Below are 18,591 nucleotides of genomic sequence, written 5' to 3'. Positions count from 1 at the left end.
TGTATGTGTGGAAGCATGAAAGGTTTAAAAAGGCCCTCTCAAAATAGAGGACACAATCCATTTCTTCTTTGTAAAATAAAATTATCAGTGGAAATCTCACGAATAAGCCTTGCATTCCATTACAGATGTTTGTGGTTGTGACTATCCCAACAGAATTAAAAACAAAAACAAAACAAAACTGAATCCCTTGGGAGGTAGTATAGTTGCTCTTTTTTGACTCATTCCATTTTTCAGAGCAAAAATGACCAAAGAGCTATTGCATTTATTGCTGTTGAAATGAGCACCATGAGATGGTAGAAATGTAAAGAATGAGTTGACGAGGTTTGTGTCTAGAAAGCTGTGAAGCAGTTACATGGAATTGTTCACACACACACGTACACACACACACAGAGAGAGAGAGAGAGACAGAGAGAGAGAGAGAGAGAGAGAGAGAGAGAGAAATTAACAAACAGGAACAGTTTTGATGGTGGGGGGGAAGCTACAAGCTGTGGCTGATTAGTTATTCCTCTCTGGACAATTCTTGCTACTGCTGCTCAAGTCCAGATTGTGTGAGATTTCATGAATAGGAATACAGCTGAGAATAAAAATGAGGCTTCTTTCCATCACTCTATTTATGGAGCAGCTGCTTCACTGTTTGACACCCCATTTACAGCCATTTCTAAATAACTTACCTGGTGTTCTCAATATGGCTTTTTGGTTTAACGCTGAGTTCATTGAGAGTAAGGTCAAATGAGAAGAGGGAGGGAATATTGAGCCATTCATTGTCTTTCTGTGATTTCCTTTCTTCTTTTAATGTGGGCATTTTGTTCCCTACAAAAAAGTTATGACCTTCTTGATCTGTCCTTGGTATTTGAGAATATAATTAATATTTTCTTATATTTTGAAGAAAAAAAACCTCTGAGGTAGTTAACAATGTTTTTAATAGAAACACAAATGAAATAACATAATCCTAAAACAACAACAACCCACTAAAACATCTGTCAAATCTGTCAAACATAATATATAAAACAAGGAGAGAACCAGCTTAACAGCATAAAAATCAACATTAAGCTACTGCCTGGGGGTGTTGGAAGTATGTACCGAGGCTGCTTTAAGGTCATATTTGTTTTTTTTCAGAAATCAAGATGCTCCTTCCTTCTTATATGTGCCTTAATATAACACTTCCTGATTTCCTCAAACTGCTGTTTGCCATGACGTCCAAACTGGCAAAACTGCGTGTGACTATCCCTCCAAACCAAGATTACAAATCGGACTCGCATTCTAAATCTAGCAGAATGTGCATCACACTTCTGTATGAATGATATAAATCCAGTGACCCAAGTCACCGCAATTTAATATTTGAAGAGCTTGAATGGAAGGGAGAGAGAATTCTGCCCAAGTCCTGCTGGGATTGTGATGGGAAGTGATGAAGGCAAAAAAAGGAATAACGGTCTATGCCAGAATAGATACTGTATAAGTTGGGACCAACAGATCAGCAAACTGGTAATGAAATGACTGTACGTGGAAGAAGATAAGTAAAACAAAGAATTAGTGTAACGTGATTGTCAGAAAATATAAACTATATTCCATGTGACTAGCATAAATTTCACCCCAAATGTTCAGTTCAGGATGCGTCTCACATCTTTTATTGTCTTGCATAATAAGGCAATTAACTATATGAAACCAGTTTTTGTCTTAAGTTTCAGAACTGATTTGTCATGTTCACAAAGATCGTGGGATTAGTGAACATAGATTTATGCCAAAATAAATCTTGCTACTCTTTAAGATATCACAAGACTCCTTTGTGTGTTCGTCCTTTTTAAACAATAGTACCTAGAGATGTTTGAGAAGAGATGCTGGTTTAGTTCTTGATATCCAGAGAAGTCCAGAAGGGTAAAAAGGTTCAGCATCTGCTGAGGGGAGTGGATTGAAAGATGACATAGCAAAATATAAAGAAACCTATCTAATGATTATTTCAGTTTTTTTGATACTTGGTGGAGAAAAGTGTGTATTTATATTCCTTTGATGATGGTGAGGTCTGAGTTTGGGGGTGGGCAGAGACGGGGATTGCAGGTGATTTGAAAGTAGGCTTCTAAATTGGATCGATGGTTCTGAAGATTTTTCAGAAGCTGAAAATGCACTTGAACATAGAGGTCAAATTTTGACTATTGTGCAGCTGCTTGGACATTTCTTAATTTTAGAAACAGTTAAGACTTTTATTTTTGACCAGAAGATAGGAATAGATTTCATATTGTTTCATGTATTTCATGGGATGCAATTCTTCATGCGTGCATTCTCGTTTACTGTAGAGACCAAGATCTTGTTTTAAAGCATTTTTGGAAACCATAAAAGGTTTTGATTTAGTTCAACTGAACTTTAGAATATGGGAATAAATCAGTTTTGCCACAAACTCACAATAATACTTCTCCATGAATAGTAGTAGTAAAAATAAATATCTGAATATTCTCAAGCTAAAAGAATGGAAAATAGATAATCACAAAGACTAGCACTAGCGAAGAATAGGAATAAGAAATCAATGTCACAGGAAACATTGAGATTATGTTTATCTTTTGTATATAGAAACCTGCCCGGAGAAGCAGGTTTCAAAAAGTTTGACGTGAAACTTTAAGCATGTGATAAAAGTTAAGTTGACATTAAGGAATTAAAGGATTAGTTTAAGCAGCAGGAACAATGGTGTACTGGTAAATTTTGATGGGTAGACTTAGAAAGGAAGCTGCTTTATACTGAGTCAGACCATTAGTCCATCTAGCTCAGTATTATCTACACTCACTGGCAGCGGCTTCCATTCCTCAACAGCACAGCCTGGGGATAGATGCCAAGGATTGCATCTGGGTTCCTCTGCATTTAAGAGACATGGATGGTCTGCAACTGCTGTTCTACATGTCCCCAAAGGCCAGTGTGGTGTAGTGGTTAAGAGCGGTAGTCTCGTAATCTGGGGAACCGGGTTCGCATCTCCACTCCTCCACATGCAGCTGCTGGGTGACCTTGGGCTAGTCACACTTCTCTGAGGTTTCTCAGCCTCACTCACCTCACAGAGTGTTTGTTGTGGGGGAGGAAGGGAAAGGAGAATGTTAGCCGCTTTGAGACTCCTTCGGGTAGTGATAAAGCGGGATATCAAATCCAAACTCTTCTTCTTCTTCTTCTTTCTAAATATGACAGTCCCATAGCCCATATTCCTAGACAGAACTGATATACCCTCCACAAGACTTTGAATCAGCTGGCACTCATAGAATAGCTGCAAAAGGTGGGTTTTATTAGTATGTTGGAATTTGTCTGGGAAGATAACTCAGATCACTGATCAGTCAGGTGGCATGACTGCTATCCTGTGCATAGATATCTGAAAAGCATGTTGAGTTTTAACAATGGAGCTTGAGTCAGCTGCAATGCAGCTTTTAATTGGAAATGAAAGAAAGACAGCTTGCCTTTTAAACTGCTAGAATAAAGTAGGAACCCCATTGAAGGAAAGAAGTATCCAGCCCCTGCTTGATTATTTTCCCCAGGCTCTGACTTGTTCTGTGCTTACCTGGCACAAATAACAGCAAAACTAAAAGCCTCATTATCACATTGTTCACTTCCCAGAACCAGGAGGGCCTGTTAATTACCCAGGCTTCTAACTGAGTTATTTTTTCCATGTTTGTTTGACTGTAAACACAGGATGCATGAGAGAGCCAATCAGAGAAAGGAACATTGTGATGCATGGAATCATGACATCCATACTGCACACAACATGTTCCCACAATGGTGATCTGGAGAATGGAAATGAGAATTTCTGTCATCTAATCAGAAATTCTTATAAAATCATTGCAAAATGGTAATTGACACTCTAGAAACTTAAGAAATTGTAAGGATCCTCTGTCTTATTGCTTATTGTATTGTGAAATTTCTTTTGCATTATTTTTTTTAAAGAAAAATACAAGAAATAACAGGTTATACTGATGAATGCAGTAGCATTTATTTTAGGACACTGGAAGGTTTTTGCACAAACAGGAGACTGGATTGCTATTCCACTTGTTTAAAATCTACCAAAAAAAAAAATCTTTCTCAATTTTGGAAGACAATGGAGATACTATTTCTTGAATTATAGTAAACAAAAATTAAAATGATTTGTTCTGAAGAGATGGGAAAGTACAAACCTGAAATCTGGAGTTGCTGAATGACTAGGGCTGCAGTCCTAACCCCAGTAATATGGGAGTAAGTCTTATTTAATTCAGGAGGACTAAGTGGACATGGTTAGGCTTGCACTGTCTGGCTGCATTCTTAACTCATCTAGGAGCACACCTCATTGAAGTCAAGTAGGCTTGTTTAACATTGTACTGTACTGCTGATGGCCTGGTTTGGAAGCTCAGTTCCCAGCTTCCCAATTCATAGTTTAGCAGCCAGGTTAGGAAAGTGGTGATAAATCACGGCATCCCATTTCAAATGTAATGACTAACTTCAATTTAATTAAACCAAGATGCAAGTACCGAGGAAGGAGGCAAAGGAGTACATGGTACTGTATTGCAAGTTAGGAACTGACACTGACTAGATCTAACAATTCGTTGAAGTTATTTTTGGAAGGTTATAGTCAATAAATAGAGTTGAATGATTTGGGAATATTTGTACATTAGGGTTTCTATATAGATTATTATGCTTTTGATGCTCTTATGAGTTTTGGCTTTGAAATATTTTTGTTTCTTTTATGTGATTTTGTTATGTGTGTTTTGTATGTTTATTACAATAATAAACACTGGAATAAAAATGCAACTGTTTTGGAAAGTTACTTTCTATTCTTAGCCAAGAATGTTTAAAATTAACTGAAAAATAAAACAAAATATTTTAGGATTTACTGTCCCCTGTTACCTGGAAACAGAAAATGTTTTTCTCTTGCTATGGCAACAAGAAAATGTGAATGTACAATAAACCAATAACTTGGAGTTCTGCCACAAAATAGATGAGAAATCTGTTTAGTGCTGCAGTAGAGTTGTATCTCAAAATTTCCAGCCTCCACTTTGACCTAATTCATCCCCACACTTCTCAATCTTTTTGTAGAAGTGGAAAATTACTTGGAATAAAGCTTTTATATGGTATTTTAGAAGGTTTGCAAACTTATTCCCGTTATAGGAAAAGATGGCTATTGAGTGTAGGAAAAAATGTTTCCCTAAGCTGATTAACAAAATGTACCATATTGGGATGGAGTTGCTTTTGCTTTCTTTGGACAAAGTAGTAGCAATGTATTGAATTCAGATTTTGAATGACTACTTCTATTGTGTCATTCAGGAGTGGACATACTGTATATTTTCAAATTCCTAAGTAGCCTTAGATTTTCAGAAGCAAGCAGTGGATCATGGATAACTTTGGGCAGCCAAGTACCTGGGTTGAAGCTTTTTATTTAATTCACAGACAGAGACAAAATGACAAAAAGGATGGTTTAGTATTTTTCGGTGGCAGGAAGGTTTTAAGAATTTATGCTGAAAGCTCACTGAGAGTGCACTGTTCCCCAAGTTTACTGAATACATTTTAAGTTGACATGAACCTAAGAAGACTGAGATAATGAAGAGCAGCTACTTTCAACCCAACTTAAGTTCCTTGTTGTTGTTGGCGTCTGTCTCAAGAGACAATGCAGTGCGCCTCCAGGGGTGATTATTCTTACTTGCAGAAGGTGAAATGAGACAGAGTGACTTTCTTAGGCTCTTACCCTGGCTGTATTCAGAGGCCATGCTTTTACTTCTGAACCTTTGTCAGCACGCAAACTATCATTTAGGAGGGGCTTGCTTGAAAATTATAGTTTGTGCCTGCTGCTTGCTGTTATACTGTATATTTACTCACCCCGCCACACAGCTTACCCAAAATGGAGATAAATAGAGAAAGAAAGGAGAATGAAATCAACTACATCCAGTCCACACAACTCCCTTTCCTTACCAAGTGCTTTCCTCTTTTCACACTGCACATGTATTGCCTATTATGTATTTGGAAGCATAAGCCATGGTGTCGGTTCCTAACTATGCATAGCAGAAACCATGTAAGGCATGATCCTTGAATGAAACCCATGGGTTGGTTGACAAATAACACTTTCCCATGATTTAATGGTACATGGATGAGCCTTAACAAGCCGAATGCTCACCAGAACAAGATGGTTTGAGCATATAACACCAATCCTGGCCCAACTTCATTGGCTGCCAATTAGTTTCCAGGCCCAGTTCAAAGAGCTGCTGTTCACTTATAAATCCTTACACAGCTCAGGACCTCAATACCCTAAGTACATCCTCTCCCCATGCAGACTGACCCAGACCCTGCACTTGTTATCTCTATGTCCCCACTCCTGAGAGTTTTGGAGGGTGGCAACACAAAAACGGGCCCTTTCTGTGGCGCCTTCCTGACTGGAATGCTATCCCCAGAGAGGCTCACCTGGCACCATTATTTACATTCTTTAGGTGCCAGGGACATTTATTATGATTATTTTATCATATTGTTATGCTTTTTATTAAGTTTTCACTATTGACGTTCTGTAAAACGTTTTCTTGATGCTGTACACCACCCTGGGATCTTTTGATAAAAGATAGTACGGGGTACTTCGGGTTAAGTACTTAATTCATTCCGGAGGTCCGTTCTTAACTTGAAACTGTTCTTAACCTGAGGTACCACTTTAGCTAATGGGGTCTCCCGCCGCCGCGCAATTTCTGTTCTCATCCTGAAGTGTGGGAATATGGTCATTTGTCCATAAGAGCATGGGCAAAAGATTATTATTGCAAGGATGATTTCATAGCAGAAAGCATTGCTTGGAAGCATGAGCAGCGCGTGGACAGCTCATGCCATCCAATGATTGGTCCACGTAGCATAGCATGATCAACTGCGTGGTCTGGTGTGAGAACATGAGACTAATGTATTGTATTGTCTTTTATCTGCTGACTGAGGCAAAGCTCTCTCCTTGAATTTGTATCTTTTCGTGGACACACAATAAAGGTTGGGGCTACAGCAGCTTCTAGAGGAGAGCTGCGGCCAGATTTCTGCAACCCATCATGGTGTGAGACTGATTATTTACGGATGGCGAGCGGGTTCTCGTCACTGAAGCAAAGTTCTGAACCCAAGGTATTATTTCTGGGCTAGTGGAGTCTGTAACCTGAAGTGTATGTAACCTGAAGCATATGTAACCCAAGGTACCACTGTATATCAATTGAAATGATGATGATGGAAGTGCAAGGCCCCTTGCATCCAGGAGGAGGACTCCTGCCAAGTTTAGTTTCAGCTTCAGATAATCTTGGCTTTGCATTACTTGTGAACCAGTAATTCTGGCTTAAAGCAAACAGTGGTTAGTTTCTAAAACAAGCAGACCTCAAACCATGGGTTAGCTGGCATGTTTTAACTGCTGATTGTGTTTGCACATGATGCTAAGCCATCATGCTTTGACATTTAAAGTAAACTTGGCAGAGGAGGGCAAGGAAAGTAACATGTGAGCCTGATGCTTTGTTGAGACTTGTCTCCATAATGCTGAACCATGATTTAGTGTTACAGGCAAACAAGCCCAGCAGCTGCATACACCTCCTGCCCAATGTGCATGGACAATAAGCTTGTGCATTTCTACCTCCAGTGCAGCTGAGAAGAGGATATCAGAAACTTCTGCTTCCATCTTCCATTTTCAACTATCCATGTGTTCTTGTTATGGCTGAATCTGGACAAACTGTACTTAGAGTTAGCTATGATTTATCGAAATAAGCAAAGTTCAAACCATGATTATGGACCCTGATCTGTTTTAGTAAATCATAGTTAGCATTGTGCACAAAAAGCTAAACCATGGTTCAGCATTATGTGTGAACCAAGACAGTGAGTCAGTGGCAGAGGTGGAACTTCATGCTAGTCCTCCCAATTGAATTGGATTGGATAATATTCCTGTATTGCTTACTAAAAATACTCTCTGGCATTCTGAATGAAAAGCTTGAAAGACAGCCCTCTCCTTTATAAGCAGTATGTGTGTTTGTGTTTTGTAAACAACAAGCGACCTTTTTTCTTGTTCTGTTATTTACCAAAACTAAAAGCCACAATTTTAGAAATTCTGTGCTTGTTTGACACAATGTATTTGTTAGATAATTCAGTCACCACTCCATTGTACTCACATCTTGATTTGCTGGAGAGAGCCAGGTTCTGCATGTTCATGCTTTACTGGAACTTGAAAATAAATGGGCTCCAATGGCTTTGCATAATGGGTTGCTTTCCCACTGCTATTCCTCCCCACTTCCACCAAACTGAAAGCACTAGTTTCCTGTCTGTCTTGTGTGATTTCTTGCCTGTAATTTTAAAGCTGCCTTTTAGAGAGCTCTTCAGAGTAGTGAACAAGAAAAGCCTGTGCTAAGCTCCTCATCTTCTAAACAACCAATTTAATCCTAAATAATGGAAAAACTGGCTATTTGTAGATTCTAATTTAGAAAATTAGTGTTTCCATATTTGTTTAATGATAACAAGGTGGCTGCTATGATGGAAAGTTTCCTAGAGAATAATAAGATACTCTTTGGTCCACATTTGGCCAGCAACATTTCTTGTGGTATCTAGCACATTTAATAACAGATCTACATTATGGTTCTAACCGACAGTAGTGCTACTCTGATAGTCTTTTTATAATTTATATTATCTTAATTATATTTATAATTTTATTCTGATTATATCTTAATAGAGATTGGTGATGTATTGTATTCATCCCAGAGTCTGTTGCAACGGTGATTTGGGAATTGATATAGCATTTTTTCTTACAGAGGGGTCAGTTCTGCAGTAACATATTCTGCAGCAGAAGGTGAGAAAATTTTAGAGTAAACACAGACAGGGAGATATGCTCCCTTGGACATCCTCATTTGAATTCCCGTTAGGCTGAAGGCCAAACTAAATGTTATGCTAGTGCCGTACATGATTTATTCAAAAGCTGACTTGGGGGCCAGAGCTGGACCGGTACTTGGAGGGAGCAGGCTTTAGCCCTTTGCCTCTTGTATGGCCTCATTCAGAATCGCATATTCTCACCCCCACCTCAGCGTTTCATGTTCCTTTACTTTTTGAAGTAATGGTTTTATTTAATTATTTTAATTCAACAATTTATACACAGCTTAGCAGCGTAGTTTCTAAGCAGTGTACAGTGAGGTTACAAAGGAGATGCAACAGATAAAACAAGTTAATTTTTTTACCAGAAAAGCTTCCTTTTTTGTTCACAAAGTGCCTTTTGTTCAGGGAGGCAGGCGGCCTGTTTTGATTTCAACTGGGAGAGAGAATTAGGCTGACAATACTGAATGCACGGCTCCTGGCAGATGCAAGCTGTGCACCTGAGCCACGGGGGGGGGGGGGGGGTTTACAGTTTGTGTCTGTTTCAAAACTTTTCAGGGCTCTCTTGGTGCAAAATCCACAAGATCTGTCTGTGCAAAATGGAATGAAAATCACATGCGGAGTACAAATTATAGGGTGGTGGATTCAGTAATGGTGCAAGTTATCTAGGCAGCTATATTGTGGGTTACGCTGGAGGTACAGAGTGGCTTTAAGAAACTGACCATCTCTGGCCTGAGGCTGACTTGCCAACAAACTGGTTTTCTTCCCCTCTCTGTAGTTTCAAATCCAAAATGTATGACAGAAATTGAGTACCGTCAATTGAAAAGCTTGGAGAGGAGCCAATTCAGGAAGACATCAACATTGAAGCTGTTTCCATAAACACCTTTCTTTCTCTTTTTCAGAGCCATGGTGTCATGGAAAGGAATTTATTTTGTACTTACACTATTCTTGGGAAGTTTTTTCGGAAGCATTTTCATGCTTGGCCCCTTGCTGCCATTGATGTTTTTCTCCCCATCTTGGTATCGCTGGATCACTGATCGCGTTGTGGCTACTTGGCTTACACTTCCAGTGGTAAGTTGCTTACATCTTACATCTTATGAAAAGTCCCAACTGCTCAAACTGTTGGCTATTTGCAGTATGGTAGCGCTGCAGAGAGCTTGCTGGGGAGATCATGCATTAAAAAGAAAGGGACTCAAAAATAACTTAAGCAAGGTTTTAATTACAAAAAACAAAAACTCCTTATACACTAAATACATTAACAACAAACCAGACCCAACCACCAACCCAACCCCCAGGGTAATGGGAGAGCTAGGTGCTGCTCCTTATATACTACAACCAAATGCTGACACACCTTAATCAGTACAACTCAGCAGCACCTGCTATGTTTCACAGCTGTAAAGCTGGGTCTCGTTATCTTGCTCTGGCCCTTGCTCTGGCCCCTTAAAGACATACACATTAGGTGGAACAATGATGAACCTTTACATTTAAAGTAACCATTCAACATTTCCCCTGCGGTTCATCATTGTGGAACAAAAACATAAAGCATACTTTGTACATGTTTTTCATGTGTAACCTTTGGAAGTGCTTTTGTAAAAATGTCCGCAATTTGATTATCACCTGGGACATATTCAAATACAATCATTTCATCAGCAATTAGTTTCTTTACAAACTGCAAACGTAATCTTAAGACTCTGGTGCGCTGCGTATTGGTTTCTGAACATAGGATAGCGAGTCCACTCTGGGAATCAAGGTAAACTTTTACTGGTAGTGTTACTTGCATCTGTAGGTCTGTGAATACTTGCAGATACCATTCTACATCACGAGTGGCCTGAATGCATGCACATAATTCACTCTCTGTTGTGGAGAGACAAATAATGGTTTGTGTCTGGGACTTCCATTCAAATGGACAACCGTTATAACAAAACACCATACCAGACACACCCCTGCAATTATTTTGTTCCACTGCATGAGATGCATCGCAGAAAATTTCAAAACCTTTGTCAATACTTGACGTAAAGTGCAACCTATAATGTTTGGTATGTTTAAGGTACATTACCACTCTCTTAAGAGCAGAGAAACATTGTGTAGTGGGCTTTTCCACAAATTTTGCCAGAAAGTGAAACGCATAAGTTATATCTGGTCTTGAGATTCTTTGAATGAAATTTAGCTTGCCTATGGCAGAACGATACAGAGTTTTGTTAGAGAATGGCTTATCTTCACCTGTAAAGGTGAAACCACACACCATAGGTGTTTCCTTCCCATTTGCATTTTCTAAACGTAGCATTTCAACAAGGTCATCAATTTTTGCAGTTTGATGAACCAGAAAAGATCCATTTTTGCCTTTCTCAATTTGCATGGATAAGTAATTTTTAGCTATGCCTAATTCCACCACATCAAATTTCTTCTGTAACTGTGATACTACCTCTTCATATTCCTGTTTAGTTTTTGTAGAAATTAACACGTCATCTACATACACACATATCTTCGTTACAGAGTTTGCCCTTTCCTTTATAAACACACAATTGTCTGCCTTTCCTTGTGAAAAACCAATATCCAGCAGTTCTTTTGCTAAAGTTTGGTGCCAATTCCTTCCACTTTGGTGCAGACCATAAAGGGATTTATTTAATTTGCATACCAAACCTTCAGCAGCGTCTATGCCTTCAGGGACACGCATAAAAATTTGTTCTTTTAAATCTGCAAACAAATATGCAGTTTTTATATCTAGGTGATAAACAGAATGTCCACGTTGTGATGCATCTTTTAACAAAAGCTTAACTGTTTCATATTTTACACTTGGTGAATAACACAAATCATAATCTTCGCCTGGAATTTGTTGAAAACCTCTAGCAACTAATCTTGCCTTGTACCTTACAATTTCATTTTTGTCATTCATTTTAACTCTATAAACCCATTTTGAATCAATAAGTCTCATATCTGGGGTTTGTGGTACAAGAGACCAAGTGTTATGCTCTTTTAAAGAAGCTATCTCAGAGTTCATAGCTTTATACCAATTTGCAGCTTGGTGCTTAGGTAAATTCTGAACATCATTGTAGCTTTTTGGCTCAAAAACCGCCTTATTGGCATACACAGTATTAAAATGTTCATCTGCAAAATGTTGTGGCTTCTGCCTCTTTCTATCTGAACGTCTCAGTCCGGAAGGAGAGTCAGACTCCTCAGACTTAATGGGACTAAGTGAACTACTAGTTTCAGGTTGTAAATCATCATTGTCAGACTGAAGAGGTGCCTGTAGGCTAAGCTCACGGTCAGAAAACTCAAGAGAATCTAACCTCCCCTCGGGAGCCCGTGACTTTAAATCATCAAACAAATTATCAGATTCAACAGGCTTTTTGTCTTTTTCCATTAATTCAGAAGCACCATTTCCTGCTGCTGCTGCTTCTTCCTCTTCTTCCTCAGTACTATCTATACCGTCAGTATCTTGGAAAACAGCAACTCCATTCCAATTTACAGTTTGTATCATGCTTCTGGTAATATGAAATTTGCCAGTTGCTGGTATGTAAATTCTGTACGCCCCCTGCTGGTAGCCCATTAATTTTCCCTGAACACTACGCTCACCCAGTTTCTGCTTAGCGGGGTAATGCATAATTACATCTGAACCCCAAATGCGTAGGTATTTCAGATTAGGGCGTTTTTTAAACAGCTTCTCATAGGGGGTGACATCTAAACCAGAATGATAACTGCGATTTCTAACATAACAAAATGCATTAAGCGCTTCAGCCCAAAAGTCTTTGGGCAGATTAGCATCGTGCAGATAAGTTTTGACCCCTGCTTGCAGATCACGCTGCACAACTTCAACAAGCCCATTTTGCCAGGGACTTCGGGGGCAAGATAACTCATGAGTAGTCCCCTGCGCTTCCAGGAATTTCTCAAAATCCTCAGAAACAAATTCCCCGCCCCGGTCAGAAAACAGGTTCTTAATTGGTTTGTTAAAGTGCGTTTTTACCCAGTTGCAAAAAACTTTGTACTTCTCAAATGCTTGGGACTTGTCAGCTATTGCATAAGTCCAACAATATCTACTATACTGGTCTATGAGAGTGAGCCAGTACTTTGAACCTCCTAATGATGGTGGGAGTGGCCCAACTAAGTCACAATGTACACGCTCAAATGGCTCAGTTACTTTCCTATCTGAGCATCTACCCTTGCGTGCAACCTTAATCTTATTCTTGCAACAGGATAAACATTGCATAAAGAATTTACATGGTTTTAAGTTGAGGCCGTTAACAATATTCTTCGTCCTAATTACATCAGCAAAATTCAAGTGTCCCAGAATTCTGTGCGCCTCATGGACACACCCAGAATGTGGCCTTACATTCCTCAACCCCTGGCTTGACTGTGCTGCTCTGCAATTTATAGGCGATTGGGAGTAGGTGCAAAAATACAGTCTATATAAACCATCAGAGTCCCGGGCATACAATAGACGTTTGTTCCCCTCAAAGAACTCACACATTGAATTTAAGAAACGCACACTTATGCCTTGACGAGCAAAACACCTTACTGATAATAAATTGTCCACTGATGGGCAGTAAATGCAGTTCGCTATTGTAATATTTAAAGAGTCAAGTTTAACAGTACCTCTGCCAAGTGACTGCAAGACTTGTGAATTGGCTAAATGTACATTACCAATTTCCTCTTCAAAAGAAATAAACAAGCTTCGATTGTTGCAAACATGGTGAGAAGCTCCTGAGTCCACAATAAAAGAATTCCACTTGGCACCTTTAATTCTTTTATGATCTGCAGTCCGAGCATGAAAAGCTCGCGGCTCATTTCTGTCTTTACAGTGCGATGTTGGCTGCTGAGATGACAACCGTGACTGACGAGCAGAAACAGGCTTAGGAGTACTTTGCTTTCTTTTGGATCTGCAGTCCTTTGCAAAATGTCCTTGCTTATTGCAGAACCAACAACGCTTTGCAGCTTTAAATGCAGTCGCATCACCAAAAGGTTGCATATGGCGTTCCTCATTACTTCTGGAAATAGGAGTGCTTATGGCACAAGCCTCCCTTCTATCCAACTCGCCCATTAATCTTGCCGTCACCCCTTCCACAGTTAATTGCGCTGGTGGGACGGCAGATATCTGGCTAGCTATACCATCAAAGTCCTCATTAAGGGAACAAAGAATGATAAAAACATACTGAATATCAGGTATGTCCATGTCCCTTCGAATTAATTCGCCACGTATTGCCTCCAGACGTCTCAAGTGTGCTGCCAAATCACCACCAGGCTGCAACTTCGTCTGGTACAGCTGCTTGAAAAACGTCAATGCAGACGCCGACTCCTTTCTAACATGCACTGCTGCAAGACTGTCCCACATTTCTTTGGCAGTTTTCTTATTCCTTATATAGACTACTTGCTGGTCGCTGACTGCCAAATTAATTATTGCCCTGGCTTTTGCATCTCCTTTCGACCAAGCATTAGTTACAGGGTCAGGAGGGTCTTCAGTTACATAGGTCCATACTTCTCTAGAGGTCAAAAGCGCCTCCACCCGAAAAGACCATAAACTGTAGTTCTCATCTGTTAGCTGTGGGAAGACCAGAGCCTTCTCAGCTTCAGGAACCCGGTCAACCATTCTGGAAATCTTCCAGACCCACAAAAACTAAACTAACAGGAGAAGGAGTTTTCAAACCTTTCTCAGAGTCCAAAAATATGCAGTCATCCACTCAGCAGCTGGGCCCATAACCAAAGATGTTGGCTATTTGCAGTATGGTAGCGCTGCAGAGAGCTTGCTGGGGAGATCATGCATTAAAAAGAAAGGGACTCAAAAATAACTTAAGCAAGGTTTTAATTACAAAAAACAAAAACTCCTTATACACTAAATACATTAACAACAAACCAGACCCAACCACCAACCCAACCCCCAGGGTAATGGGAGAGCTAGGTGCTGCTCCTTATATACTACAACCAAATGCTGACACACCTTAATCAGTACAACTCAGCAGCACCTGCTATGTTTCACAGCTGTAAAGCTGGGTCTCGTTATCTTGCTCTGGCCCTTGCTCTGGCCCCTTAAAGACATACACATTAGGTGGAACAATGATGAACCTTTACATTTAAAGTAACCATTCAACACAAACCACCCAGTCTTAAAAGGCGAAACAATGACTTTTTATATTCAATATTTGGACTTAGTTTCAGGTATAGGATTGCAGCCATGCAACACAACCTTGCTCTGTTCAGTAGACCTTATCCTAAGTGTACCTAGGATTGCAGGCATAAACTTCTATGTCCTGTCAGGATAAGCTTCAGAGCTAATGGCAGAAGTTGATGGACAACTGTGTCTAAACTTGAGACAGAGATGGGAGGTGTCTGGACTGGAAAGACTTTGGCAGATGGCCAAAATGACAAACTATAGAAGGGCCAAGGAAGCACAGCTATCAGATAAGTTAACACTACTCCTTGTTCTGTTCTGGAATGGAAAATTCAATTATAATATTCAGCAGTCTGCTTTATTGTAAGGTATCTTTGTTTCTTCATTCTTTGAATGATCCACCTTTAATTATTCATCAACAAGTTGTCATGTTTTTTCCTTCTTTTCCATGTAAAATATAGTAATTTATTTGACAGAGATAAAAAAAAAGATAGGATTTCCTGGTTGGAATGGTTTGAGATGAACTGCTATGCTTAACAGCTGTAACTCTCAGGTCACTTCTTTCCAGCACATAGTGTCCTCAGCCTGACAAGGTCACCACCTATTAACCCTAATATATCAGTGTAATGACAGGGAAGAGTCGTTTAAAAATTATTTGTAAGCTTTAGGTGGTTAGCAGACCAGTAATACATTTTTTAAAACATTTTTTTTACCAGACCACTTAAATGTTACCTATGTGTTTGTTTCACTGTACAGTGGACCGTCCAGTTATGTATCGCTCTGGTTACATAACTTTCAGGTTATGAACGCAGCAAACCCGGAAGTGTATCCTTCTGAGTTTTGTCGCATGTGCAGAAACGGCACCTCTGGTTACGTTTTTTACAGGGTGCACATGGACCTCCAGAATGAATTAAATTCGTATCCGGAGGGTCCACTGTATTGATGGGTTTCTTGTTTTTCTGCTGTTTTAACTGTGTGGTTTAACAACAACTTTGTTGTTGTTGGTTGACATGATTTTTGTTTGTAAGCTTACTTGAGGGGTAAGGTGACAAGGCAGAGTAGCCATCAAAGCAATATCCTATGCTGGGTATCTGTGTTAACCAGGAGTACATGTGCATACATCTCATATAGACCTTAAGAACTATAGGAAAGAAGCACCGGGCGAATGAATGTGAACGAAGCTTGACTACGGTTGCAGCAAAACGCTGGCTGACTGTTGAAGGAAGGGAAAACCAGAGGGAATGGAACAGAGTGTCCTGTAAGATCCTGGTTGGCCAGCTGGAACCCTGAACAGGAACACTTAACACTGCAACATTTAGTTGCAGGTCCCACTTGGATTTTAGCGTAATGCTGAAATCAGAATGGAAGAAAATGTATAATTAGGTCTGAAGTGCTGTAGTTCAACCATCTCATCCCCAGCACTATGTTTATGAACTGCTGTCTCACAGAAACACATGAACACTGCTGTTCAGTGTTTAAAAAACAACAGCAGTGGGGAGTTATAATTGTGCCCTGAGACTGCAGCCCAAAGAAGATTAATTTGAAGCCAGCTCCATTGAACTCAGTGGGAACTTGGTGAGTCTTTGGAAATAAATCAATGTAGGAACAAACTGTTTTCTTCTGATCATGTATTTGATTCATTTTCTGAATTATCGTAATGCCAGCATTTTTAGAGACTCTACCAGGTGTGCTTCCCTCCTCTACAATTCTATGATTCTTGTCTCCTTAAAATGGATTTCAAATATCTAATAATACTGCACAGAGGCTATGCATTTAGAGGTTTACAAATATTTAGAATCCGTAAATAATCTGTACTATATAGTCACTTACATATTACTTTGTTTTCTCTGAGCAGAGCTCTGAAATAAAAATTCTGGCTAAATGAGAAGTAAAATTCATTTTACTTCTTTCATTCATTCAAGGCTGATAGCATATTAAAAACCTGTTTTTAATAAGGAACAACTTATTGACTGATAGTAGAAGTAGTGGAACTTACAAATATGTCCCATGGTATATGCTTCTTTGTCTGCTTTGTCATGCATAAGCCCTGAAGTGACTAATTCTCTAGTTCTCATTTTTTTCATAAGCTAATGATCTCATTTATATCCCACCTTTCCCTCAAGGAGCTCAAGGTGACGTAAATGTATAGAATTTTAGGTACAGAATCACTGATTTGTACAGTTGGAAGGGACCCTGAGGGTCATCTACTCCAACTCACTACAATACAGGAATCTCAACCAGATCACACATGACAGATGACTATCTAATCTCTGCTTAAAAGCCCCTAAGGAAGGAGAGTCCACCAACTCTCATGGGAGTCTGTTCCAGTCTCAAACAGCCCTGACCTTCCCCATTTTATCCTCATAACAACCCTGTGAGGTTAATGAGGCTGAGAGGCAGTGAATGGCCCAAGGCCACCCAGTGAGCTTCATGACTGAATGGCCCAGTCCCTAGTGCAGCATTCAAATCACAGCACCACACGGGTATTACATATCAACAGAAGATACCCAAAAAAACCTCCTGTACCCTACGTATCTGATCCACTTCCTGTACCCCATGTGATCCAACCATTGGAGGACAAAAGTGGCTTCACGTGGGATGGAAAACTTACCTTCTGTGAAATTCCTTAAGGTGCCTTATTTTAACATTTAAGCCATAGAGTCCAGCAATCTTACTACATTTATGTACCGCAAGAAGCTCAGGGGTGTGTATGTGGCTCTCCACGCTCATCATTTTATTAGTGTAACAACCCTTTGGGGTAGGTTGGATTGAGAGAGAGTGGCAGACTGGGGATTTGAATCTGTGTCAGACCTAGTCCATCTGTTGCACCATGATGACCCCACGATGCCTTTAGAAAGCTTACAGGTGGGGCATGAGGGCCACAGTACCCACTGTTTTCATACTGCTTCTGAACATGGGAGCTCCAGTTATCTATTATTACTGATAGGGAAGACTTCCATGGGCAAAACTGAGGTTGAGAAAGTAGGAATGGTTTTGATGGATGAAGTTGGGCTGGGGAACACTTGCAGCACACACACTTGTTGGAGGCACCAGCTACCACTGTGTGTTAATAGTTGTAAGCAACATGTTAATGAGCAAAACTATCTCTCTCCCACCTCGATAGATGGTCAGTCCGAATAGCGGTGCAGAGTTTGCTATGCTTTTATAATGGTTCATTTTTAACCTTGATCAATAATAACATGCCAGTACTGCAGTTAGCTGAGTCATCCATTAATGCTTTATGCTCTTTATATAGTTCATTTCACACAGGGAACTAAAAGCCCTTCACAGAGGTAAGTGACATCTCTGTTGATTAGATGAGACATTGTCTGTCTTATTTCCTTGTTCCTTCATCTTTTCTAATTCTAATGCTGTTTTATATTCCAAACGTCAAGGTTTATTTTGGGTTAGAAGGCTTCACTTTTCCCCTTGGGTAGTTCAGGGAAGAAAATTGGTGTTTTGATTCTATTGTGGGTCTGGGTGCCTTCGTCACCTTTTCTGCCATTGCAATTGGTTGTTTTTAACCATCATCTTTGTATTCCAACCTTTCTCTGAAAGGCTCAGGATTGCATGTCCATAGTTACTTTATTCTCAAAGCAACTCTGTGATCAGTTAGGCAGGAAGAAAGTTATTTCCTCTATAATTTGAAGCTGGATAACTTTAACTGTTCAAATAGTGTAAATACTATTCCCTTGTGTAGTAATTTTAAAATGTCT

General features: G+C 39.7%; 1 protein-coding gene across 1 annotated transcript in view; it reads left to right on the top strand.

The window, feature by feature from the left end:
* Positions 1 to 18,591, top strand: part of LCLAT1 (lysocardiolipin acyltransferase 1) — a 94,227-nt gene that overhangs the window by 17,541 nt on the left and 58,095 nt on the right. The window contains exon 2 of the mRNA XM_079969322.1: positions 9,678 to 9,846. Within this exon, the coding sequence (XP_079825448.1) occupies positions 9,682 to 9,846 (165 nt within the window). The 5' untranslated portion in view covers positions 9,678 to 9,681. The remainder of the gene's footprint in view (positions 1 to 9,677; positions 9,847 to 18,591) is intronic.

This window comes from Podarcis cretensis (genome assembly GCF_951804945.1).
Source record: "Podarcis cretensis genome assembly, chromosome: 3".
Classification (NCBI taxonomy): Eukaryota; Metazoa; Chordata; class Lepidosauria; order Squamata; family Lacertidae; genus Podarcis; species Podarcis cretensis.
This window is presented reverse-complemented; position numbering and strand designations above follow the sequence as displayed.